Source organism: Charadrius vociferus, unplaced genomic scaffold (assembly GCF_000708025.1).
Source record: "Charadrius vociferus isolate BGI_N301 unplaced genomic scaffold, ASM70802v2 scaffold228, whole genome shotgun sequence".
In the NCBI taxonomy this organism is placed as follows: Eukaryota; Metazoa; Chordata; class Aves; order Charadriiformes; family Charadriidae; genus Charadrius; species Charadrius vociferus.
The window spans coordinates 2099566-2125474 of NW_009649864.1; the positions used below are offsets into that span (position 1 = coordinate 2099566).

The 25909-nt window shown below is 48.7% G+C and overlaps 1 protein-coding gene across 1 annotated transcript; it reads left to right on the forward strand.

The window, feature by feature from the left end:
• The first annotated feature begins 15596 nt into the window (after positions 1-15596).
• On the forward strand, positions 15597-25081 carry SLC25A47 (solute carrier family 25, member 47). Its single transcript, XM_009891041.1, has 6 exons — positions 15597-15624; positions 21892-21935; positions 22237-22308; positions 22566-22748; positions 23733-24006; positions 24795-25081. The coding sequence occupies exons 1-6, from the start codon at positions 15597-15599 to the stop codon at positions 25079-25081; spliced, it is 888 nt and encodes a 295-aa protein (XP_009889343.1).
• Positions 25082-25909: the final 828 nt, after the last annotated feature.

Here is a 25909-nt window from a genome sequence, read left to right on the forward strand (position 1 = left end):
TGAGCCCCAGGTGAGGGTCGAGGTGTGAGACTACACTGCGTGCCACGTCATACAGGACGTTCAGCAGCGATTCCTGGCCTCAGCCCAAAGCAAGTCCAGTGGCCAGAAGTTGCAGATTTCCTCTGAAGCAAAATATTTCATGGATGTGCCACGCTGGAGGCAGAGAAAACCAAGATGATGCTCTAAAGGCAGGAGAAAATTCCTCCTCTCTGCCCACAGCCTTCCCAGATGTGATGGTAGCACCTGTAGGAGGACCATGCATTACCAGAAACCTTTGCTTTATTCTAGTGTCTAAGGACTTCTGAGAAGTTCCATGCAGGCCTGTTTGTTATAATAATCTGAACACATGCATTTTGCACTGAAAGACACAAGTACTGGCTGAAGCAAGGGATCCTCTAGCTCCCTACTTCTGTGACCAGAACTGGAAGTTCAATCCATTTACAACCACCACCAGCAAGAACTACCAGTGCTTCAGCGCACCTTCCCACAGCTGCAGGAAGAGAGTATCTCTCCTCGAGAAGATGTAGCAGAAATAGGAGGCTGCTCTAGGATGTTCAAGGCCAGCACAGCAGCAAGACAGTCCAAGGCACAAAAATATATAAGTACTTAAAGGGAGGGTGCCAGGTAGATGGGACCAGTCTTTTTTCAGTGGTGCCCAAGGATAGGACAAGAGGTAAGGGGCACAAACTTGAACATAGGAAGTTCCATCTTAATATGGGGAGGAACTTCTTTACTTTGAGGGTGGCAGAGCACTGGCACAGGCTGCCCAGAGAGGTGGTGGAGTCTCCCACTCTGGAGACATCCATATGCCGTCCTGTGCAACCTGCTGTAGGTGACCCTGCTCTGGCAGGGGGGTTGGACTAGATGATCTCCAGAGGTCCCTTCCAACCCTAACCATTCTGTGATTCTGTGAAAAATAGCGATGCGCACTGTGTTCAGCGCGAAAAGCCCAGCGGCACTGCTGCCTGTGCGGGATGCCTGGCAAGCAGGGGTCAGTGGGAAGAAGCCAGAGGGAAACTGGAAAAAATAATAATAATAAAAAAAAATAATTCCCTTTGCCAGGTTGGCAGGGAAAACAGCAAACGCAAATAACTGAAAAAAAAACCCCGCGAGAATAAACCTCCCGAGCACAATTTAACGAGGGCTAAAAATAGAAGAAGGAAGGCCGTAAGCAGATGCACGGGGAAGAGCGCGGCGAGCGGCCCCGTTCTCCTCTCCCTCTTCGCCTTCAGCGTCTCCGCTAGAAATATTTGCTGCCGGGAGGGGGTTCCCGGGGCCGTTCCTGCCCCTCTGCTGACCGCCACTCAGTAGTGTCACTTCATCGCCAGGCAGAGAAAAAATAAATCAAAGCTGTTGACATCATTCTTCTTTTTCTTACCGCAACACCCAACTGGTCTGTTCAGCTTGTATTATACTGCATTTGCACAGCTTCTGCTTCTGTGACCCATTAGGACAGAGCCTGCTTGTGCTTAACAAGGGTCTCTTTCATGCTTTGTGGATCTCTCCAGGCCACAGCAGGACACAAAATAATCCCTTTTGCATTTGGTAGTTTCACAGTACTTTTCTGGTGAAGATGAAATAACCTTTCTGAATGAAAACAATAATGTCATCTCCATAAGCCTGGTTTTGATATGAGGTAATTGTATCATTGTTTCTGCATTTTATAGAATGAACAGCAGCTTTTTTTTTTTTTTTTTCCCAGCAGATCACAAGATTTGAAGATACTAGAATCTGTAAGGAAAGAGTTGTATAAGTTTTAAAAATCAGTATGGAAGTAGTTCCTTATGGTAGCATCTGGTAAGACTTACATAAACAGTCTATCTGGATCATAACTTAGAAATTTGAATTCAGACTTTGATTCAAAGAGGCCAGAGTTTTCTGAAAGTTCATATGCAAATCTCACGGCTTCCCCTTACTTTTAGTTCTAACATAAAATGAAAGATCTGTATTGTAGAAGACTTGTTTATAGGATACAATCTGCTTTGCACACATGAAACTTCCATCTGTGTATACTGTGCATATTCTGTAATGTTTTAGGTTCTGAAATTTATTTCTGACAAATATGCTGTATACAAAAATCAAAGTACCTTTTGCCTGTTTTAGCCATCTACTTCGAATTTCACACAGTCAAATAGGTTGAACTAGATTTGAGGCTTTTTTTTTTTTTTTTTACAGCTACTGTTGGAGAATTAACCAGAAAAAAATTTTGGAGGCTGGGGAGGTGGTGGTTGGGGAGGGGGGGGAAGGGAAGGTGGGGGCAGATCATCTCTCCTGCGGAGCATCATTAGCCCCAGAGTGGTTTTGGGGGCTCAGGGAGGCTGCCCGGGGGCATCTGACTCTCTGGGTGAGGGATGTCCCCTCCGGGAGCTGGTGGTTGGAAAGCCGGTGGAGCTGATGCGGTGGGGACTTTGGAGGGGGGTGTCTCCTTTTAATAGGGGTGAAATGCCCGGAGCACCTCTCCTCTGAGGAGAGGCTGAGAGAGTTGGGGTTGTTCAGTCAGCAGAAGAGAAGGCTCCAGGGAGACCAGATAGCCCCTTCCAGTACCTAAAGGGGGCTTGTAAAGATGGAGAGAGACATTTACCAGGGCCCGTAGTGCCGGAACGAGGGGTAACCATTTAAACTAGAAGGTAGGTTTAGACGAGACACAAGGAAGAAATTCTTTATGATAAGAGCGATGAGGTACTGGAACAGGCTGCCCAGAGAAGCTGTGGCTGCCCCATCCCTGGAAGTGTTTAAGACCAGGCTGGATGGGGTGTTGGGCAACCTGGTCTAGTGAAAGATGTCCCTGCCCATGGCAGGGGACATGGACTAGGTGATCTTTAAAGGTCCTTTTCAACCTAAACCATTCTGTGATTCTACAGCCAGACTCCCCCTCCCAATGTTGTTCCCGAGAGGTGAGGAAGGGATGCACCAGCAGATGCGGGCTCTTGTGCTAACTGCTGTCCCCACGGCTCAGCTGCAAGCGCGGGGATGTGACCCTACCTCTGATGGTCAGGTTCCCAAATCAGCAGCCTGCTGCCCGCTGGGGGCTTGGCAGAGCCCTGGCTCTTCACCTTATGCTGTGTTTGGTGCTGCAGAAGAGGCTCCTCCCCTCCCCGCAGGCTTTTCTTGTTTTGTATTAACTCTGCTTTCCCACCGAGGTTACCTGGCTTCAAGGTGCCCTGATGCCAGAGACTTTAAATGGGAAATTCGAGCTGTTGACAGTTTCAGAAGGTCGCCCTGGTTAAGCGGCTTGGTATTTCTGCGGGCAGTGGCTGAGGAAGGGGAACGCCAGTGGCCTAGAACAATAAGTTGCCTATTTGAGCTCTGTTGAGAGTAACACGATCTCCTCTGGGCCTGCAAAGTCAGCTTTCAAGAGAGTAAGTTCCAGAAGCAGAATGGAAAAGAAGCTGCATTTTTTTCTTTCTCTCTCTTTTTTTTTTTTTTTTTTAAATCTTTTCTCTTTTTTTAATTGCTTTCCATGGTATGGCAGAGCTTTTGTAGGTGTGGCAGTTCAATACAAAGCTGATAAAATCTTGCAGTGGAAGAGCATATCAAAAATCAAGCCAGGTTTTACCTTCCGCGTAAAGAAAACACAAACGAACAAAGACAAGGAGGCTTCCAAGGAGGTCTGAAACTACTACTTACAGAACAAATCCTGAGAATCTGGACCGTCCAGGTCCAAGGACCATCCTCGGACCATTATTACAATTGATAAGCAGCTAAGGTGGAAATGCAAAGCATTCAATGAATCCCTGACCTTTCCCATATCTTCTTCCAATCTTCAGGACACTCATTTGGGTTCCTTCTCATCTTTAGACTGTCAGATCCAGTCAAGCCCCCTGGTGTCTCCAGGATGCTTTGGATTCCCTGATACACATACCTGTCCCACCTGGGGACAACCAGTTGGGATAAGAGAGCAGGTAGGTGGGCTGACCTGCCCTGTGCAACAACACCGATGGCTTTGGGAGCTGCCCATGCTGCTGTATCACACACCGTTCCACCTCCTGACGGGGACCTTAGACCTTGCCAAACCCATGCACCTGCAGCCAGTCCTTGAAACCAGACAGGAGGCCCTGACCAGTCCTTTTTCCTTAAACATGTACGCCAAGTAGAGGTGGAAGTGGCTTTCTGTGAATCTGGTGTGCTCTGGCATGTGCAGGAGGAACTGCAATCACGTGCACAGCTCTGCAGGTGAAAGTCCAGATGTTACATGCATCTGCCTTCTAGCAAGAAGCTTTGGAAGGAGCACCTTGGCCTAAAACATTCCTGGCCAAAGTGTTTTTAGTCTGTTACTCAAACCCTCTGATCTCCCAGGCAATCTGCCTCAGAGGAATTGCGTTCTCCACCAGAAGTGTTTTGTAATTTTAATGTTTGTCCGCAGTGGCCAGGGAAAACAAGTTATTGCCTCTCTCTTTGTGGGCGCCTTTTAGGTTATCTGAAGACACTTTCAAATCTTAGTCTTCTCTTCTCTGAATTATATCTATTATTATCTTTTGATCTCTGATTCTTCTTAGCTCGCTTCCTTCAGCTGAGTTCTTGAACCGACCCCTAAGGCCTGGCTGAGTGAGCGATGGGAGATCACCTTGGGTGTTTGCAGATAACACTCTGGTTCATATCTCTGAGGATGAGGTCAGATATAGCTAAGAGTCCTTTCATAACATAATATAAAGTGATGTAATGTAATGTAACATAACATAACATGACATTGTTGACTTACAGGCAGCCTGTGCCGCGTGATGAGCCCCAGACCCTTTTCAGGAGATGGGCTGCATGCCACAACATTCCCTACCTTGTACTTGCCGTTGCTTTCTGCACAGTATTCCTGACTGTCCGTGCTAAATTGCTTTTTCCAGATTGTTTTTCCAGTTTGTCAAGATTGCTTGACGTCTAATCTTGCTGTCGATGTTTGGGCAGCCCCTCCCAGGTTGCTGCAATCTCCGAAGGCCTCTCTTGTTCCTGCATGCTTGAGCTGCTCCTCATAAGCTGTATTCAATGCATGTTTTACTCAATGCTACTGAACCCCACTGCAGCAGGCGTGTACTTCAAAGAGGGCTGAAGGACGCTTGACAAATGAGCCCAGAGAACATCAAGGGCTTGTCGGTGTAAAGTCTGAGATGTCAAGGGTTGGCTTACTAAGGACTGAGCGTGGCTTTGGTCCCACTGGGGAGTTTCCCCTTTGTTCATCTTCTCTTGCTTGGGGTTTTGTTTTGCTTTCAGTTCAAGTTACGGTTGTGAGGCAACGTTGTGTGAATGTAGAAGAGTTTATTAAGCTCATACGTGGGGGGAACAGGGAGTCAATACAGGCGTTTATATTTATGTGTGGCTTCCATAGGAGCTTTGTGAGAAAGGGAAGGAAGTTGTACAGCTCTTACAATTTGGTAATATTAACCAGGCCAGACACTTTGCCTGTTGATCCAGGGCCTTACGTGTGTGGTACAGATATGGTTTCGGAGAGGAGAGCTAACCTGACACTCAAGGAAACCCAGATTTAATGGCTCTCCTCTTCACTCAGGCTGTTTTTCTAGACGGTTCAAAAGCCACATCTGATCTTGTGTCCGCTTTGTTGATGTGCGATGCCTCTGGCTCAGAGCGTGACTCAGCCCTCTGTTGGGAGCTCTTGTGCCCTTCAGGCTCTGTAGATTCAGCTCAGCTGTGACCGCCTTTCCTTTTATTCTGCTGAGGCAGATCCAAACACAACTTACAGCTGGCTGGGATGCATCAGCTGGGGTGCACACAGCTGGAGCGAGGGGCTGTGCTCTCTCCCTGCTTTCTTCTTCTTTGGGAGCATTTAGCTTCCCTGCTGGATGGTGAAATGTGGGCTCATCAAATAGAGAAAGCAGAAAAGAAAGAGCTGATGGTGGCTTGGGAAACATATAGGACCTACCAGCATGCAGAGCAGCAACGCTGCCACATGTCTCAGAGAAACAGTTAAAGTTATAGTTTAATGTCATCCTTCAAAGACCCCTTTCCCTTTGTCCAGTTGCCTTTAAGGTCTGAGTGGTGGCAGTTCAGGTGGAAGAGGCTTTGCAGGTGATGCTGGAGGGGTGAGATTGGAGAGAAGGTTCCCCTCAATTCTCGTGGCAAGAAGCAACTCTGTTGGCCGCCTGCTGCCCTTGATGGCATCCAGGGATGGTCTGGGACAAGGGCAGCCCAAACAGAAACCCAGGAAAGGGAACTGGGAGAGTAGGGACGGGAAGAGAACAAGGCAGCATGGCAGAATTAACACTGCTGATAAATGAAACACAAAGAGAAACAGCAAAAGCGGAGTGAAGTAGGAAAGGAACAGAACTGTGGAGTGTTGGCAAACTTGTAGAAATGTGGTGGCAATGGCATGCAATAAAATACACATTGTTGACTCAGGTGTTTCAAAACCTTTCTGTTTGCTTGTGAATTTGGCATCAACAATTGGCTGTGTCCCAGTAGACATGTCCCACTAGAATGTGGAGGGTGGTAAAAGGGGGGTCTCCCCTTTGCTCCCCAGAGCTTCACTGGGGTGTGGCCAGCTCTGGGACTACCCGGCAGGAGAATTTCCTTTCATACAGCCTTCTACCCTCAGCCCTTTCCTTATCTTCTGAGGTAATGCACTGCTGCATCACCACAACTTCGGTACTCATCACTTCACCCAGAAAAAATGCATCAGTTTCTCTTTTTATTTGAGACAGGACTGGATTTTGAGCTTCTCAAAGCACCTACCTGGGCTCCCCAAATGACTCTTCAAAGACTCTTTGGGGCAGCAGGTTTCTCTCTGTGCCCTGTTTATGGTGTGAACCTAGCTGGCATTTATACCATGTGCATGCAGCTGTGTGAATGTTACATTTACACCAGCAAAATGTTTTCAAGGAAAACCTTGCATTTTCCAGAGACTGCTGTCCGGCACAGCTAGGCTTGGAGATCAGCTAATGCTTCACCAAATGGCTGACCGTATAAAGCAGCAAAAAAAAAAAAAAAAAAAAAAAAAAATCCAAATGGTAAAATGAGAGAAATATTGGGACACAATGTTAAGTACATAAGAAGAACTTAGAAGCTGAGCTGCTCTGTGGAAACAACCAGTGTTTGAAATAGAGTCTTCTCCAGGTGAATTCACTGAGCACCTTTGTGTGGATTCAAGTCCATTTTCTTTGTTTTCCTAAACACTGTTGTATTCGTTGCCCCACTTGTACTTATTTCCCCACTCAATGTTATGTTATTGAGTCAGGTCATGAGGATACTCCAGATCCTCAGGATGCAGCAGCCTTTGAAGACAGAGCAGCTAAGGCGTTATTCATAGGGGACCAGATGCCTTTATTATCCATTAACTTTATGACCTTGGGTGGCTTTAGGGTATTCTCTGATGTCATTATCCCACTGGCTTCAAAGGTACTGTATATCAAATGTTGAAACTTCCCAGCCTGATAAAATCCCTTGATAAGGCTGGTGTTTCAAAGCACGAGATGTAACTGATGCATTTGTACAAGAGTCAAGTGTTGTTGAAACAGAGCTGCTTTGCCTGAAGATCTGGTGATGCGCAGGGGCTTTGTGATCCCCCAAAACGTCCTGGTCAGGATCCCAGGATGTGAGACCCCTTCTATTCCCTTGGAAATCATGAACCCGACTGATGAACAACCGTCTAAGCTAATATCTGAGGTGTTGAGCTTGAGAACGGCAGAGACGGAGAGGTGCTGCAGGAAGGGAGCGGCTTAGTATGCTGCAAATTGCAAAATGCCCTGAAAAGTTTGGTACAGCTCCAACTTTCCATGCTTTATCCTGGTAAAGTGGAAACATTTTGATTACTCGGCACACACATTTTCTGTAAACCCCGACCATCATCGTTTTAAGCAGAAGTGGCTGAGTTCTGACATGCACCTTCTGTTCTTTGTCTCAGCCTCTGCTCCGCGTGTGTTGTGTACGCAGAGGGGCATTTTAGTTGGGGTATTGGTTTTAAACATACTGGCTTGTTGGAAAAGGCAAGAGGAAGAAGCATAACCTGCACTTACAACAGTCAACATCGTGTATGATCACTCTGAGGAAGAATCCATCCCTGTTCCTAGTCAGTTGTTTTGCGCTTTGTTTGAAGTACAAATCCATAGCCAACCTCCCCTCTGGGTGCTTCCCTGGAAGCAAATGAGAAATGAACAGAGGGAAAAATGGGAAAAAGCTGCCTACAGGCATTATTCCACAGTCCTTTCCGTGGGATTAACTTTAATTTCAAAGATCATATATACTTTGGGTTCTGTTAACTGAACTGCTGAGTCTTTTCTTCTTCTGTCATGTTTGTTTTAAGCAGTCAGCAAGTAGGCTGGAGAGGGCAGACCTACAAAAACAGCCCCCCACACTGGGTCTTTTCTTCACTCTTTATAGCTCCCATCTTTATTCTCTGGGCTGTGCTGGTATCGTGATGGCTAAGACATGATTATTATTTTTTTATGGATATTTGGGGAAGGACTTGAGTCCAACGTACCTGAAATACTATGAGGCCTATGTCCTCTTATGTTTGCTGCAGGTGGAGTGTGTTTCTTTGCTGTTGGCCTCCCTTGGAGAAGACCAGACGACTTTGTGTGTGCATGCAGTTGGCCATATGGAGATCAGGTCTCCAGCAGAACCCAGTTGCTAAGCTTGGCAGCACAGTTTTAGGATGCCAGAGAGCACGAAGAGGCACACTGAGATAAGAGGGTGGGCACTGAGTCCAGTTACCTGAATTATTAATTATCTATCAGCCAAGCAGCTTTACCCATCTCTCCCTCTGGGTATGACTTGGTGACTCAACAAATACATTTGTGACTGGTGACAGTGAGCAAAAACTGTTGGGAAATCATTCAGAAAAGGAAGATAAAAACTCAGTAGTTGGTGTCTTTATAGCATTTTCCAGTCTGGATTTACAGACAATATGACCTAATCCTCAGGCTATTTCTGTGAAGTAAAAATATGCAGTTATACCCATTTCATAGATAAGGAAACTGGTAGAAGTGATTTGTCCTAGGGGAATGGGAGGCAGAGCTAGGAGGAGAACCTCCTCTGCCTGCCTCCTGTCTTTGTTTTTAAGCCACCCTGTTCTTACAGGAACATTTCTGTGAGGCAAATGATTTTTCACTGCCAACAGCTATACAAATATACTTTCAACACTGTGTACTTGAAATCCTCTGGCACGGTTTGTATCCACATGCAAAGCCAATGACTGGGAGACCAGGTCTCCAGCTGAATCTAAATGCTAAGTTATTTAACGGTGGAGACACACAGTATGGTGCACCAGTCAGTAATGAATGAAAAGAGATAGCCAAAAAAAAGCGGGAATACTTTGTGAGGCAATGCCACCGAGGTTTATGTACAGACATATTTTTAATATCTTGGCCTGTCTTCAAGGCAGCTTCCTGCTGGATCATATGTGGGTTTCCAGCTGTCACGTGGAATATGTTTGTTGTTGCATTAGTCATACAGAAAAGGCAACCATTTCTCGGAAACTGAAAGAACAGGCTTAGCAGAATGACTAATGTGCCTCTGCAGAAAGTTCCCAAGCCCTCTGCGAGATGGGTGCTCATACAGCTCCTGAACTAACACCAGGGAAAAGACAAGAGTGATAAGCGAGGCTGTGAACTTCAGAGACCAGCACTGTTAGCACTGGTGTCTGGGTATTCTTCGCTAACGCTGGAGGTGCTACTGAAAAAGCTATGGAAACTTCCTCAAGTTTTTCTTCAGCTTGAGCCCATGGAAAAGGTCGGGTTGATGTTGGAGGCACAGAATTGAATGTTTGCTGATGAAATGTGTCTATATTTCTACTAGGACTGTGCACACTACTTACAAAAATTTACTGCAGAGGTCCCTGAATCAGTGTTGACCAAGGTAGTATGGGTGGTGAACAAGGTAGCGTAACCCTTTGGCCCCAACAATATGGAGATCATCACTGGAATTAAATTTGCTTTGTAGCAGAATTTTTAAGGGAGATGTTTCAGTTTTTTTTTTTTTCTTGAATGCATTGATTAATTCAGTGTAATTCAGTTGTTTGCCGCTCCTGCAAGACAAAAAGATCTCAAATTCTTTTGTATATATCCCCTCTTAACATAAGCTCGTAATAATGCTGGTATTTTGAAAAAGTTCTTTTTTCTGAATTTATTGGTGCCAGGTTTGCCAGTTAAGTATCTTTGTAACAATCTTTCCCACGTGATTTTAGCAGCTGGTATCAAAGTCCTAAATAATGCTTTATGGTTCTAGAGCTGATTTCTCTTCCAAATTTCCAAGTAGCTCTGAGGTTGTTAAATCACATCAAGTCAGTTCCAAAGGGAAGACAGACTGTCGGCTAGCCAGAATGAGGTAGCATCTCATGCATTTTTCACTGGTGTACAGCAGAGATCTGAGGGAGACACACTTTGAGAATATTGGAGAAAAAGATACAGAGCCATAGACTCCGGAGAAGGCACTGATACTGCAACAGCATCGTCAGTGGACTTGGGGCTTATTCCTACCGCGGCAGCTATGTTTTAATGCCTAATGCCTGAACTACCCCTGCTGAAAAGGTTGGGGGTTGTACATTAATATCATCATGACAAATAAAGAGTACATTATTGCGTGGTGGGGAACAGGAGGCCGGGAAGGTGGGTGACTCCCTCTGCACCTGGCTCTCCAAGCCCGCTGCCAGGTCACTGGCTACATCTTCTGTTCATTAAACTGCAGAAAATGTGCGAGAGTTCGGGGAGAGGCTCAAAGGGCAATTGGAAAGTCAATAACAGTCCTGACATCCCCTCCCTCCATCACGGCCAGGAGCGCTTCCACAGTGCTAGCGGTGTCGGCTGGCATGAAATCCTGTGCAGAAGTTGACTGAGGTGGTGCACTGTCACATTTCTTCTTTCTTATTGTAAAGATTAGTGCTTGCGGGGGGAAAGTTATACAGCACTTAAAAAGAAAAAAAAGAACCATGAGATTAATGCCATTTTATATATATATATGTGTATAATTTCACATGGGTGTTTGTGTAGGGTGGGTGCTAATGTTGTTACTTCCACCTTTTCCCAGGATTTACTCCTGAACAGAGACTTGTGGCTCTCTGAGAAGTGCCTGAATCCTTGCAGTGGCTTCATGGCAGTGGATGTACAGCTCACCGGTGGTGCTAATGAGAAGATTAGGTATAGGGAGATTGAGTGACTTGCCCAAAGCTAGAAAATCTGTGTCACTTCTTAAATTACTGCAATCATCTTCAGTCCTCTTGGAAATGTGTTATTTTCCTTTGTCTTGGAAGTGCATGTAGAAACATTACAACTTTATATCAACTTTCCGGAGGTGAAATCACTGATCACTTCTACCTGGCTAAAAGCAATGCAGTTGCCAATGCTCAGAGTGGTTTCCTTACCCGTTTTGTTTGTTTTGCTGTGAAACTCCTGCTGCGAATGTTCGAGTCCTTGAAATGATTGGGTTTGGGGTTTTTTGCCTTTTTTTTTTTTTTTTTTTCCTTAGTAACTGAGGTAAAGGACAATGAGACACTTTTTGATTCGAAAATCCGTAACACAGCCGGAGCCAGGAGGTTCCACCCCCCTTTCCACCCACCGCCGCACGAGCCAAGCGCCGGGCTCTGCCAGCTCAGGCTTGCCGCTGTCACGCTTTGCCGTTCTGCAATGTGCAAACAGCCCGGTGACGTAGCGGGGTAACGCTGTTTGAACAGCCTCTTCACTCAAGGATTTTTCTAACATGAATTGGACAGGAAATAATGGATATGCATATTGAGCGCAACATCGCATCGTGCGAGGGGAGTAGCCAACGCAGCGCGCCACGGCGGGAAACGAGGCAGGAACATTTTCTCAGCAAATCTGGCTCAATGAGCTCGCAGGTGGTTGCAGAGGCGAAAGAGGACGGGCTTTGCAGGATGGGTGGAGTTGGTCATGTCCTGCGAGTCATCTGTGGAAGGAGAGGCGTAAAGGGGTGCCCCTGCCTTTTTGTCTCACCTAAAAGATGTTACTTAACATTGATTACCTACCGTCTCCCTCTCCACCTTCCCCTTTGCTCCATAGACTTGTACGAGTCCTCCACTGCTGCTTTATCTGTGGAGCAGTTCTCTCTGCCTGGGTGGGCAGACAGATGTCTCCTCCCGTGAAGCAATCCATCACACCCTGTGCAGAATTAAGGCCTTCCTCGCTTGTCTATCACTTAGCTTCATAATTTCCTGCAGATTGCTTCATATCGTCAGGTCTCTCTTTTCGTCTGACAGCACCTTCCACGCTCTGCTTTCTCACAGTCCCCGGTGAAATTCACCCATTTTGAACAAATCGCTCTTAAACCGTTTGCAACTGAAGGAAAGTACTTGTGAGTTATTTCTGGGGGAGTCCTATCCCTTGTGGAGGCTCAAAGCATGCGTTTCGTGTGCCATTTGCTCGGGCATGCTTTGAGAAGACCCCCTGGGTTGAGACCAGGCACTTTCGCTCATCCCTGCATAGACGTGGACCGTGGCATTTCTTCGCAAGCTGGACTAGCAGTGACCTGTGTCAGTCCTCAGACATTGTGTCAACGGGTGACAGGAACGACTCGTATTTGATCTTGAAGTTCTTGCTGATAATTCAAGATTTCTTTGGGCTGGATTTTTTGGGGTGTATCTGTTGACCTGTGGCACCGGGCAGCTGGATGCTGGGGAGTGTTTCTAAAGTGGCTGGTGTCTGAGAGCTGGGGTATCTCCAAAACCTGGGGAAGAGGCGATGAAGGGGGAAGCTCCTTCATCAAGGTGTGAAGGACAGTGAGGCCTCAGGGACTCTACGTCTCTAGGATGATTTGTGGTAAGGGAGGCTGAATCACTGCCTTGAGGATCGCTCTTTTTAGCGGGGAGTTGGTCTGTACCGCTCGGGCCGTGCCAGCAAGTAACAGCAAACGCAGTAACACGGGTTTGATTTCTCAGACAAGGTATCCTTCACGCTGAATTACACCTTCCTCTGTACTTGCTGGTGTGCAAACACTTCAACCCTTGTGCGGGGCTTCTCCTCTAGAAGGCTCTGCCCTCGTCGCCGTCTCATGGTGGCCGGGCTGAGCGGGTCACACACAGCTGACGAGCGTGGCGGTGGATGCTCTTGGCCTCTCAGTCCTGGCCAGACACTGGGAGCAAAGGACTGGAGACTACAGTAGCGGCAACTGTGTTTGCTGGGGGCTCGTGCTACCCTGCTAAACCCCCGCCGAGGCAAATGTCCCCGCAGCAGCTGTGTGCGTGCATTCCTCTGGAGCCGGCTGCCCCCAGCAACATCTTCATGGGACGAGGTGAAATGCTTCCAGCCCCAAAATATTCTTCTTTCAGATGGCTGCCTTCTGAACGGACTCTTTGCAGAGCAATTCCAGTCAAGTGGAAAATGTGACTTATCCTGGTGTACCTCATCGAAGTGACCGAAACCATTATCAGAAGGTTATCAGAATGCTTGGATCCGGAGTCAGCTTTGTGCTATATAAAACAAACTAACATTTTGATTGAAGCCCTGGTGTGAATGAAGGTTAAAATAATAAAAAAGGGTTAATTTTTTGTTGCAAAAGGAAGATTTTTAGGTTGGTGGTTGTTTTTTTTCTTTACAATCTCAGAAAGTTTCATGAGGAAGATTCCCTTTGAGCTGTTCAGCTCAGCTAAAGAAGGCAGAAATTTTTCTTAGTCACTGCAACACGTAGAAAAATCCCCGCCACATGACAGCCCCGGCCACCTGATGGAAGGGAACACGATGACACTTTCATATTGGGAATATAATGAATTTCTTCACTTTGCCTGGAAGCAGCTCCCAGAAAAGCTATATTAAACAGTGGTGCCTAAATGACGGCCCTGAAGGTGGCGGTGACTGCTGCAGCGCGGGCTCGACAGGTTGCCCCATCCGAGCAGGAACCAGGAGGCCGTAGGCTCCCGGGCTGCCCCTCCACAGGGGACTGCGTCCTTGTCCCCGTGTGTCACTGACGCGGCACATCCCACACCCGGTCCCGCTGCTGGAGGGGGCCCACAAGGACAGCAGCCGGGAACAGCTGGTGGGAGAAGTGGGAACAGCACCTTTCCCCGCACTTGGCACGTACAGGCTGTTGATGAACCGTTAATAATCCTGTATGGTCACCAGGTGTAACACGGAAGGGCTACTGAATAACCCAGTGGGTTTTAGAGGCTGCATTGCAATCTCTCTGGGTAATATTTTACTTCTGGTTTTAAGTTTTTGCTGTCCTTGCATGATGTTACACTGGAATAAACTGTTCTCTCCAGCGCAGAAAGTGTTCGGGGAAGGACGTGTAAGAAATTATAGGAAGCAAGTTGCTAAAAATCCTTTCACTTTCAGTTCCCAGCAACTCTGAGCCCTCACACTGACGCGTGCTGTATGTCGCTGATTCATCAGCCCATGGAAAATATGAATTTCAGTGAGAAATAAGTTCTTCTGAAATGTGCGGGAGACAGCACTGGGGACCAAGGTCCTCAGCTCCTCTGGCGGGGGGCAGCAGACATGAAATTTTCTTTTCCCTTTGCTGCCAACATGCCTTGGCTCTGACCCGGGGAAACCTCTTCAAGAGGAGTACAATTCAGGTCACGACTTGGCAAGCCCTTCGCTGTATCAGGACTTTGGTTTCCAGGTTCACTCCAGGCAAAATTTAACTTCTCTTGCGTAGATGTGGCAGCCCTCTGGTATGGAGCTGTTGTGCAAAAATAGGCAATATGGCATTCTCTTGAGCTCTCGGTTCTCCTTGACCAGCAAGTCTCTCTCCGTGCTTTTCTCTTTCCCCGACTGAGATCACCGCGCTGTGCTAGGTGTTGAGTAGGAAGAAAAAATTGGGTGCTGGACCAGTCTCCCGGCAAAATCCATCTCCCATATGCCCTGTGGGGCAAAACACTGGAATATGGGCAGTGCTGATTCCTGCCCCATCACTGAACTCAGCAAGGAGCTGACACTGGAAAAGGGGTTGGGATGCTGAGCAAGAAGTGAAGAAGCAGAGGTCCTCCAGGGGCTGGGAAAACTACCCCGTGGTCTGAAAGGGAAGCAAATGCTTTGTATGTGATTGGATTTATTTCTGGGCTGCACACAATGAGCAGATAATAATCCATGGGGATCTGGGTAGAGGTTTAGGGTCAGCTGTGTGGGTTAGGAAAGCCAAGGAAAATTCCTTGGGAAGGGCACAAGGAATTTTCCTTGATGGGAAGTGGGTCTGCTCCATCAGAAGGAGGAAGGGTGGGCTGGGATGGGGGGAGGAGGTGCCTCATACAGAGCTACCTGTGCCACTTCGCCATAGCGCGGGGCAAGGGTGACCTCTGGCAAACCAGTGTGCAAGGCTGTCTTCTGGGGTTAACGGGTACAACTGGGAATGGCCCCGTCACAGCCAGCATTACCCTGCAAGGCGCCACCCCTTGTGATTTTCCGAGCAGAGGGGCACTGGGAACAGCGGCTCTGGCGCAGCATTGCAGGGCTTCACGGGATTACTTATTCACTGTGTTCCTGGAACAGCTCCAGGCTGCCCGTCTCTGCCTCCAGTGTACAAATTCAACAAGTATCCACAAGGCTCACAATCCCCAGAGGCAAGAGAAGACAGTAGGAAGGTGTTTCATACTGCAAATCACACTGTCTCCGAAGGACCTGCGGGGCTCTGGAAAGACGGAACCGGTATCCTCCCTTCTTCTACCTCCCTAACGCTTAATCAGGGTAATTAAGGCAGCAGGCTCGGTCTGGATGGATTTCATTGCCGGGGCCATTGGAGGTAAATACGTAAAGTAGTGGTTGTTGATGAAAATGGATCTCTGTGTTTCTTTCTCGTTTAGCCAGCGGGCAGTTCTCAACGGTACGGCTGAGAGTCTTTCGATGGGGGCTGCTCGTTAAAAGTGCGTTCTTTATTAAGCGGACAATGTCATCAGAGCCGGCTCACGGAGGCACTGGAGAGGCAGCGTGGCAATTTGGTCAGCTGAGGTCATTGCCCTGCCATCTCCTCTCTCCTAATTGCAGCCGGACAGGGCAAAACTCTGATAGGAAGAGACAAAGCGGAATACGTTGTGTGTGGATACAAACTGGCGAGTGATGCTCAGACGGCAAAGCCTCACGTGTCTGGTGCCTGGGGGTCCTGGCAGGCTGTCGGGGTGGTGGCTCTGTGGTGTTGGGGATGCGGTTTGTGGGATGAGAGGGGTGGAGGCACGGCTTTTTGTGGTGGAGAAGGTCTGAATGAATGCCCTTCGCATTATCTGAGGTTAAGATGTATTTGCAGTCGTGATGGCAGTTTCAGCGCAGGCGTGCTACGCAGCAGGCTTTGATCTGGGAGAAAGTAGGTTAGCCAGATATAAAAAAAAGCAGAGGGGGAAAAGCGTGATTTCGTTCTAGACATTTTTAGAGCGTGTACTGCTCAAACCCAGCTTTGTTTTAAGCAACAAATTGTAGCCATCGGTTTCATTTCTTTTCTGAAATCTTGTCAGATTTAGTGGAGTATCAAATACCAAGACAAGAGCCGTGACGTCGCTGCTGCCAGAAAGGCCAGGTAAACCTGAACCTGCCAGATGGCTGAGATGCCCAACCCAAGCCTGTGTGCCAGATCTCACTTTGAGATCTGCTGAAATTTGGCAGGTTCCCTCACCAGGAGCAGCCTGTGGTCCTGGTGCAGATGCTCAGTCCCTGGGAAGGACCATGATGAGTTTTATTCTGCAGCCCCTTATTGCTCATCACCCAAAATGTGCAAGAGGGGCAAGGTTTGGTGTTTCATCAGCATCCAGCCCTGGAGGTGCCTGTTGCTCGGGGTGTCGGTGCTGGGAGACCCTGCTTGGGAAGGACCTTTCATGGGAGAGAGGGTTATAACCAACCCCTCCATGACAGCTTGCCTTTCTCCTCCTCTCTCATTGCTGACTTTAAAGCACTCGGCGGAGATGGTAGCCCTGTGCTGAGGCTGGCCACGGGATGTCCATCCCTGGAAGGATTCACCGAACCTCCTCTGAGACATCCCGTTAATGACTGGGCTCAGCTCAGCAGGACAGTGACCATTGCGTTTGCTGCTTGGACTCCTTTGCTTTTGTTGGCGCAGTTGTAGTTGAGCCACTTTAAGGATAAACTTCTTGCACAAGGGAATGTGGACAGTTGAAAGCACAGTTTCAGAGCGGCCATTCACCTCAGCATTCTGCCCCCACTCCTGTGTGAGGCCATGATTTGTGCGAAGTCGGCCTGTCTGGGCACCAGCATCATGCGCAGTGAGCATCTCCCGTGGGTGCCCTGGGAACGGGCTCAGCCTGGGAGGATGCAGGCTGGGGAGCTCCGGTTGGGATCAGAAATGTCTTTGGTTGTTTTAACATACCTCACTGACTCCGGGGTGTCAGGGAGCAAGATTTTTCCATTCTGACATCTGTGTGCAGCTTGGGGTTTTTCTAAGAGGGGTAACGCACTTTTCCCTGGCAGACAGAGATGTTTTCTGGCATGCTGTTCCCTGCGGGGAGCTTCCACATAGACATGTGCAGGGTGCCGGGGCAGGGCTTCAGGGCTGCGGTCCCTACCCTGACATGGGACAGCTTTCCTGTGAGAACTGGGATGGTTTTGGTGCTGAGCTTGTTTCATGGCTTGTGTTTGTTAGAGCTGAAGCAGTCTTCATGTTCCCAAGGAGGCTACAAACCCAGCCGAAGTGCATCAGACAACTCAAGAGGAGACACAGATAATAACAGAATTTCTGTTTAGTAAATTGCATTCTTGTGACCTTGATCTGTTTTTGGAGTGTTTTGGAGAAAGCATGGCCTAAGCACCTCTGAAAACCAGCAGAGATGCTGCCCTCTTGAATCCCATGTAATGATCCAGCCTGGCTCAGGCACCCGCACAAGTATTGTGCATCTCGTCTGAGCTATTGCTTCTGTGGCCACAGGACAAGCTCAGCATCTTCTGCCCAGGAAACAGTGGCCTGCTGCGACTCCAGATGGAACATATGTGAGAGGAACATGCTTAATGACATGGAAACTTTCAATAACCACCAAATGGGGCAGGATGTCCTTGAAAGCAGCTCATCTACAAGGATGTCCATCCAGGCCAATAAAGCTGAGCAGGAGGTTGTAGTAGAGACCTCCTGAGGTTCCTTCCAACTTGAATTTTCCTGTGACCCCATGTATGTTTTCTAGCCCTGCTACGGCAGCAGCCTGGGCCACAGCAGAGGATGGGTATTGATGATGAGGGCTGTTGACAACTCTGGAACTACTTGACTCTTATGCCGGTTGTAAAGATTTGGGAAGGAGAAGCTGAGGTTCACCCAGTGGTGGTAGAGCAGCAGGGTCTGCAGCATGCCCAGGCCTCTCCACATCTTACTGCAAGGTTACACACCAGTCACATGCAGTCCAAGGTTAGATAAAATAGTCCACTTACGGCAGGAACATGCTGTCTTCTTGTCCTTATGGCTAAAGCAGCTCCTGCTGGCCACTGCCAGGGTCACGTTACTGGATGGAGTTCAGCTTGTTTAGGATATGGGGCACTTCTTATGTTCCCAGCTCTTCACAAAATAAAGGTCTTTGGAAGTTTCTGTCTGCCCATCCAGTGCATGGACCATGATCCCTGCCTCTCCCTGGGTCTCTCAGCCAGGGGTTTGCCACCAGCTTGGGACTGTTGCAGCCTGGTGGGCTCCGTATGGCTGCCGCTTGCTCTGTGCTAATTACCGTTGCAGTGGTCACCCTGCCAGGATCCCTCCTCATTCGAGTCGCCTGGTCGGAGTCACCTGACTCGTGAAGAGACTGCGAGTAATCCAGTTTTGGCCCTGCGCTCTGTGTGTGTGTGCGGGCAGGGGATGCCATAACCTCTGCGCAACACCTGAGGACATCTCAGGTAAAAGTAGGCATGAAAAATGGCTGACTACGACCCAATGAAGATCATTCACCTGGTTTTACCATTGATTTTCACCACAGCTGGTGCGGTGTTACTCAGCGGGCGTCCCACAGGATCCCTCTCCTGTATGCATGCTATCCATTGCTGGTCTTGTTTGAGTCTGCTGTGCAAACAGGGCATGTGTGGGTCGTGCTATCTTTGTCCCAGGCTATTTATATTGCGTGACATTGTGCAGAGCACTTCTTCCTCAGCCTTTGATGGACTTGGCTGAGCTCCTCAGCTCTGACAACTTAACTGCCTTGAGTGCTTTGGCTCTGAAAGAGCGCAGTTCACGGCAGGCTGTGGCTGTTTGGAGGTTTGGGGTGGGAGCAGTGAAAAATTTATGCTTATGGTCTCCTCCCAAGCGGAGGCATTTGGTCCTTGCTGGACCCAAGGTGCGCAGGAGCCCTTAGGACTCAGAAGCAATGGGAAATAGGATGTTTTGGGGCAAACCTGCTTTATTTTGTGTATGTTGCTTCTGTCTCTGCATCTTCATGTGTGAACAGGGCAATTTCTCTGGAAGGGAGGCACCTCTTGTCAAACACTGACCCGAATCAGCCTTGGTACCTGATGTGCATGAGACAGGGCTCCTACCTTCCTGAGCTGGTGGACCAAGCCAGGGCTTAGCTGTGCAAGGCACGTGTGCCCCTAAACCACCAGTGTCTGCTCAGCCCGCACGCACCGCCTCTGAGGCTCATGAAGCCTGAAAGCGGTACGATGCCAAATCCTCCCGTCTGGGACAAGTTCTTGGGCCAGGGGACCGCACCTCTGAGGTCAGCACAGTCATGCTGACATTGACTTATGTGCTACTCTTCCCTGGCTGGCGGGGTCAGTGTTTGCCGTCTGCCTCTGGCTGGTGGCTGGGAATCTGGGACAGTACAGGTGGCCCCGGGTGACTTTTTGCATTGCCACTCTGCTCGGACCAGAGGCATTGCTCCTTTGAGCCGTATTGCTCTGTCTGTGTGTTCCCCCATAGCTGTCTCTCTTCCAGCCTGATCTCTTTTTAGTTTTGAAATACAGAAGGTGGCTTCTTGGCCCATTTTTCGCCTTCATTGCTATTCATCTGGTGGCAGATTTGATAGAGATTTTTGCAGAAAAAACCCTCATTTTTATGCAAGCAAGATGCTGTTGCTTGTTTTCTTCTAAGGAATGCACCTTGGGATTGTCTCCTGGTGACTCACACCAGCAGCTGCTGCTTTTTTCCAAAATGTAGTAGAGCTTTCCAGAGCTCCCAAGCAGCCACGTAACCACAGATGAACATGCCTAGTGAAATGCTCACTGTGATTAATAAATTTTTAAGTACCTTTTTCTTCTTTTTTTTTTTTAAAGAAGTGGCAGTTGAGAGGCAGTTTTGAACTCGTGAGCCATCAGACACACACTGTTATCTGTGGCTGCCTGGTTCCTGAAGGGCTTATCCAGCTCTTGTATGTACTTGATCTCTGCCTAAATAACTCACACGGATACAGCTCCGTTCTCCCTCCAGCCCAATTTCCTCTCAGATGACTTGGCAGCTGATGTACTGGGAGGAAGTTAGCTGGTCAGCCCCTTCATCATCTGGTGTATCTGCCAGCAGATGCATTTAGATCAGAGCTGAGAAACACCGTGAGGTAAGGGCAGGGACGGTGGGTGGCTGTGACCAAGAGAAGTCCATGTTGGAGCTTTTTTGCTCTCCTTGTCTGCCATTAAGGCAGTCACTTTGTCTCACAGGATTAATATGTTTCCAACTCCAGTGGCTGCTTTAAGATCTCGCAATGAGCCTGGGTGTCGGTAGAGGATTGACAACCCCTCCAAGCACACTGGACGTGCCATTGATGCCGCAGTCGGAGTGTCGCAGTCTGCTGGCGTGCGGGTCATACTGCGGAGCGCGCTGGCGTTGTGCACGCCCGGTGCTAATCCCACGCTGCCCCTTCATCCTGTGGAGCCCCCGGTGGCGGGGGGCCGGGAGTCTCACCACAGAGCAGCACCGTTGGTTGTGCGGCGCCCCGGCCTCACACCATCCTGCCGGGGCTGCAGGCAACCCTGGTTTTTGCTCCTTGCTCGGCTTTTGCAGCCGTGTTTGGTGCACATAGGAGATGTGCTTCAGAGGCTTAGTCCAGCTTGGTGCTGTGGACTCTAATGCCCCATGAACTCCTCCGTCAGGGCTTTAGATGTGCTTTGTAAGGTGCAGCCAGGACATAGAATCACGGAATTATCTAGGTTGGAAGGGAATTTTAAAATCATCAAGTCCAACCATTAACCTGACACTGCCAAACCCACCACTAAGCCATGTTCCTCAGCACCACATCTACCCGTCTTTTAAATACGTCCAGAGATGGCAATTCCACTGCTTCCCTGGGCAGCCTCTTCCAATGCTTGATAACGCGTTCTGTGAAGAATTTTTCCCTAGTATCCAATCTAAACCTCCCCTGGCACAACTTGAGACTGTTTCCTCTTGTCCTATCGCTTGTTACTTGGGAGAAGAGACTGACCCCCTCCTCGCTGCAACCTCCTTTCAGGTAGTTGTGGAGAGCGATAAGGTCTCCCCTAAGGCTCCTTTTCTGCAGTCCCTGGTGAGCAGGAGGGAGCAGCAGTACCTCTCTTGCCTTCCAGAAGGAAGACAGATTGCTGAGAACCTGTAATGCCTGAGGACCAGCCCTCTTATAGATATCTTGTGACCGCTGCTTTTATTTCTTAGTGTTTCCAAGTCAAGCATGGAGAACCAAAAATGGCTCCAGAGACCCCTCATGTGAGTGGGGACGCTTTGCACCTCATGCAGGGGTGCCGGGTTATAGTCCAAAGATGTGTTACTGCTTAACCTGAGAGGGGGAACAGAAACAGTCCAATATTGTACAGGTCATCCCTTCAACCTTCCTGCAGCAGTGCTTTCTGTGTCTCCCCCAGTCTCGCTTGTACTGTGGAGTTATTCCTCCTCATAAGTATCCTGTGGCGCTCGAATTCCTCGGCTGAGCATGCCTTGGTCAGGCAGAGAAATCTGCGCATTTTGCTCTGTCATTCTTGGCTCAAATGACATCCCTGGAGCTCGGGAGAGGTCTGGTGCCAAGCACGGCAGGGCTCTGAAGCTGCATTTTTCTGCCCTTCCCCTAACGCCTTCCCGCGATGGGGGAAAACGGTCTGTCGTGACATGTGCTGTTAACCATCTCCAATACGCTCTCTGTTTCAGGTGGTCTGAGCACAGCAGTGGGTTACCCGTTGGACACAGTGAAGGTACCTGTTGGAGCTTTATTTCTTGACTACAGACTGAAAACAAACAGGCCCTTTTGCTTTCCCCCTCCTTTTTAGAAAACCAGTCCCATGATAATGCGTCATCTCTGTTACATCAACATATTTCACTTTATTTGGTTGTGTTGTTTTTCTCTTTTTTTTTTTTTTAAAAAAAAAAAGAGTAAATTTTTGGCAATGCTATTTTATAAATAATTATCTGGTTTGCTGCTATGGCACTTGTGGATTTTTTATTTTTATTTTTTAACCTGATATCTGCATTTCAAAGTTGTCCCTGTATTCCTAGGTGAGAATTCAGACCGAGAGGCATTACAACGGGATTTGGCACTGCATTCAGGAAACATACAGGACAGAAAAAGTAGGTACCGCTCATCAGAATTGCTGATACCAGCTATGGACCACTTGTTTCAGAGAAGCAGAGCTGACTCTGTCAGCCTGGGGAGGACGGGCAGCACTTACATGCAACCGTGTGTTGTGAGAAGGGTCAGGATGAAATTTAGCTTTGCCGATGAGCTGTAAGTTTTGGCTCAGCCATGTAGAGCCAGTGTTTTTGGACAGATGCTTTCCCACGCCGTTCCCTCTTAAAAGCTTTCTGTTCTTTCTCTTCCCAACTAGATTTGGGGATTTTACAAAGGTGTGTCTGCATCGGTCCTCTCAGTATCGGTGATTTCTTCTGTTTCCTTTGGCGCGTACAAGAACTTCCTTTGTACCATCTGCAAGCTGCGATACGGGGCCGCAGAGGCGAAGCCCTCCAAGCTGGATGTTTCTCTTGCCGGAGGTGCTGCCGGTGCTGCCCGGGTAGGTAAACAGCCGAAAGGGAAAGGACAACAAGAGATCTTGTTCATAAACACAGAAGGTTGGAAATGCAGTGAATGTTTTCTGGCGGGGGAGCCTGCAACAAGTCCAGTGGGTTTGTTTTCACAGGGGGGGTGTCACGCTCTGCCCATGCCACCCCTTCACTGGTTGGCTCCATCCTGGTTTAGAGCACCAAAACACTTAAGAACACACTGTTAAGAACGACATGGACCTTGGAAGGAAATGCAGAAAAAGGAAGTAAAACAACCTGGGCAGTAAACTTTGAGCAGCTCTGATGGTGTGTTTATGTGAGAGAGACGTAACTCAAAATAGTCAGGACCCAAAACTCACCGGGGCACCACTGAGAAGTGATGCTCCCTGGCAAACGCGTGTGACCCCAGGACAGGGAGGTGAGCGAGGCTGAACCCGAGAGCCGTTTCCCCGAAGCAGGTGGATTTCTGTGAGCGCCCGTGGGCGCTGCCAACGGGGCAGAGCTCACCCCGGCGCCCCGATGACGTGCTGGGCGGAAACGCGTGCTCGGTCACAGGCAATCCTCTTACAGAGCAGTCCAGATGGTCGGGTTTCTAGATGTTTCCTAGCAGGCAGCGACTCTACTTAACGCAGGTTAATTTTTTAAAAAGTCTTTATGGCCTTGGTTCCAAACACAGATACCTACAAGAGCCTTGATGGCTGCTATAGCTGAGGACATCCCCTTTCCATGCCCATCAGGTTTAATAAGTTGTTACAGTTGTTTAATATCCTGTGTTGATTTCTGCCTTCTGCTCTGCACAGTGCGGCTCCCACACGCGTCCTGCTGCTGCTGCTGGGTGGGATTTAGCACAGGCAGAGTGGAGGGGGCTGGAACTTGCCTGCTTCAGGCAATATTATTGCCTGAAAAGGTGGGAGACGAGGGATTTGATCAGGATCTGCCTGATCAAAACACTGGTTAAGTGTGAAGGGTTAAAATACCATCCTCTGGTGTTACAGGTTGTGTTGATGACCCCTAGTGAAGTGGCTAAAGTTCGCATGCAGACTCAGAGGAACCCGCATCCTTCCATCACATCTCCCCAGCCTCTTTCCAAGCCAAAGTACCGGGGGTCTCTGCACTGTCTGAAGGTGATCGCCAAGGAGGAAGGTCTTGGGGGTCTCTACAAGGGCTGCTCTGCATTACTCTGCAGGGATTGCGCTTCTTCTGCAATATATTTTCTTACCTACTCTGCTCTGTGCGACTGGCTCACACCAGCTGGGAAAAATAAACCAGGTAGGAATCAGAGAGCATCTGGCATTACCCGCAAAAGCGGCTTATTTAGCGCCACGCTGAGAGGGACATCCAGGTCTCGGCAAACATCACCCGGTACCTATAAAGCCTCACCCAGATCCGGTCCTCACGCAGGGTCGCTGTGTGTTTGCTTCCCAGCGTCCCGGGGCCATCTGTGCCCTCCCGGTGCGGGTGGCAGCAGCCTGCGAGCGAGGGCTTCGCCCGCACCCCCCTGCCCCGCAGCAGCCACTCCTCTCCCTGCGGGACGGGGGATTACGGTGCCTGGAATGCGGGTGTGAAATCCTCTGGGTGCAGAATCAGGATGTGTAACTAGAAAATGAAACATGGACGAACCTCCCAGGAGCCATCAGGATCAGTCCAGAGCTTGAAAATAAAGGCCAGGTGCAGAACGTAAAGACACTCAAGTTTCCTGGTTGCGGTTTTGCTCCAAAAAACAGCTATCCGCTTCGAGAAAAGATCAAACGGGTGACATTCAGCAAAGAGCATCTTCCTGAGAGTTATAAAAACAAGCAGACCCAGCTGAAGCGGGTGTGGGTGCTCTCAGGCTGCATCACATCATGGTGCGATGTTAAAATAGCTGCTGCCCCTGCACGAGCCGGTATGATGGATGCAAAGATGAGTATGCTGTGAAATTTGTGTGAGATCGCTGAAAACTCACAACTGCAAGAGATGGACAAAATAACTGCTGAAAAACATGAACGTTAACCAAGTCAGCTCACAAATTATCGGCGCAAGGCTCCCGTTAACCGCTCCTCCCTTCGCTCCCGCAGGTTTCCTCGTGGTGCTGCTTTCTGGTGGTTTCGCTGGAGTCCTGGCCTGGGGATTAGCGACTCCCATGGATGTCATCAAGTCCCGGATGCAAACAGATGAATCGGACCAGCACAAGTACAAAGGCCTCGTCCACTGTGCTCGGGAAAGCGTGCGGAAGGAGGGTGCAAAAGTGCTTTTCAAAGGACTGGGTTTAAACTGCCTTCGTGCCTTTCCTGTGAACATGGTGGTGTTTGTAACCTATGAAGCTGTCCTGAGATTTACAGATCATTATATAAACAAAAAATAGCTCGTGCCACTCAGTTCAGAGGTGTATTTTGTTTAGTTTGTTTTGGTTTTTTTTTGTGACACAACATCCACAACCAACTGCTGAACACCGTGTCCTTTGATGGCCGGCCGGGAAGCATGGACATTTCAGCACAAAGCTGGATGACTGACGGCTTTGTTTTATTCTTATAGGATTACAAACTCATCAGGGAGTCTCGGACTCGTAAACAACCTCCCTTTTATCTTGTTAGGGTATTTAGACTGTAGCCGCTGCTTAGGCCCTTGAAACATTTGCAAATATTTATGTTCTAAAAAGCTGCTTAATCTGAGCAGAGATTTCAGTAAAGGGTTAATTTTGGATTCTACTGGCACAGAAAACGATCGTCACAACCAAGGCAAGATCTGGGGGAAAGTTGTGTACGATTTAACACCACCCAGCGTGTGCCCTTTACATGCAATGCCTGTTTTGCGTACACTAACTTACACATTTGTGCTTCAGGCTGCAACTTTTCCTTCCCAGCTGTAATTTTGCCCAGGTACTCTGCAATTACATCCCTTTGGCAGCAGCTGAAATACAGATCTCCTTGCTTTTTCCCTGTTGTTATTTAATGAGTGGCAGACACGGTCCGTTTACGTAATCGCCCTAATGGCCTCATTGAAAGTGAAACCAGGCACGGGTTCCCATAAGCCATCTGATTTTCCCCCTGTGCAAACCCTGAGCCCTACAGCATCCGCCGACGGGCGCCGCAGCTCTCCGGAGCCTGGCACAGCTTCGGGGGCAATCTGTTCTCCTCCTGGAAGGAGGGTAAGAATAGATGCAAAACCTCTTTGCTGTGTACGAGCGGGGTTA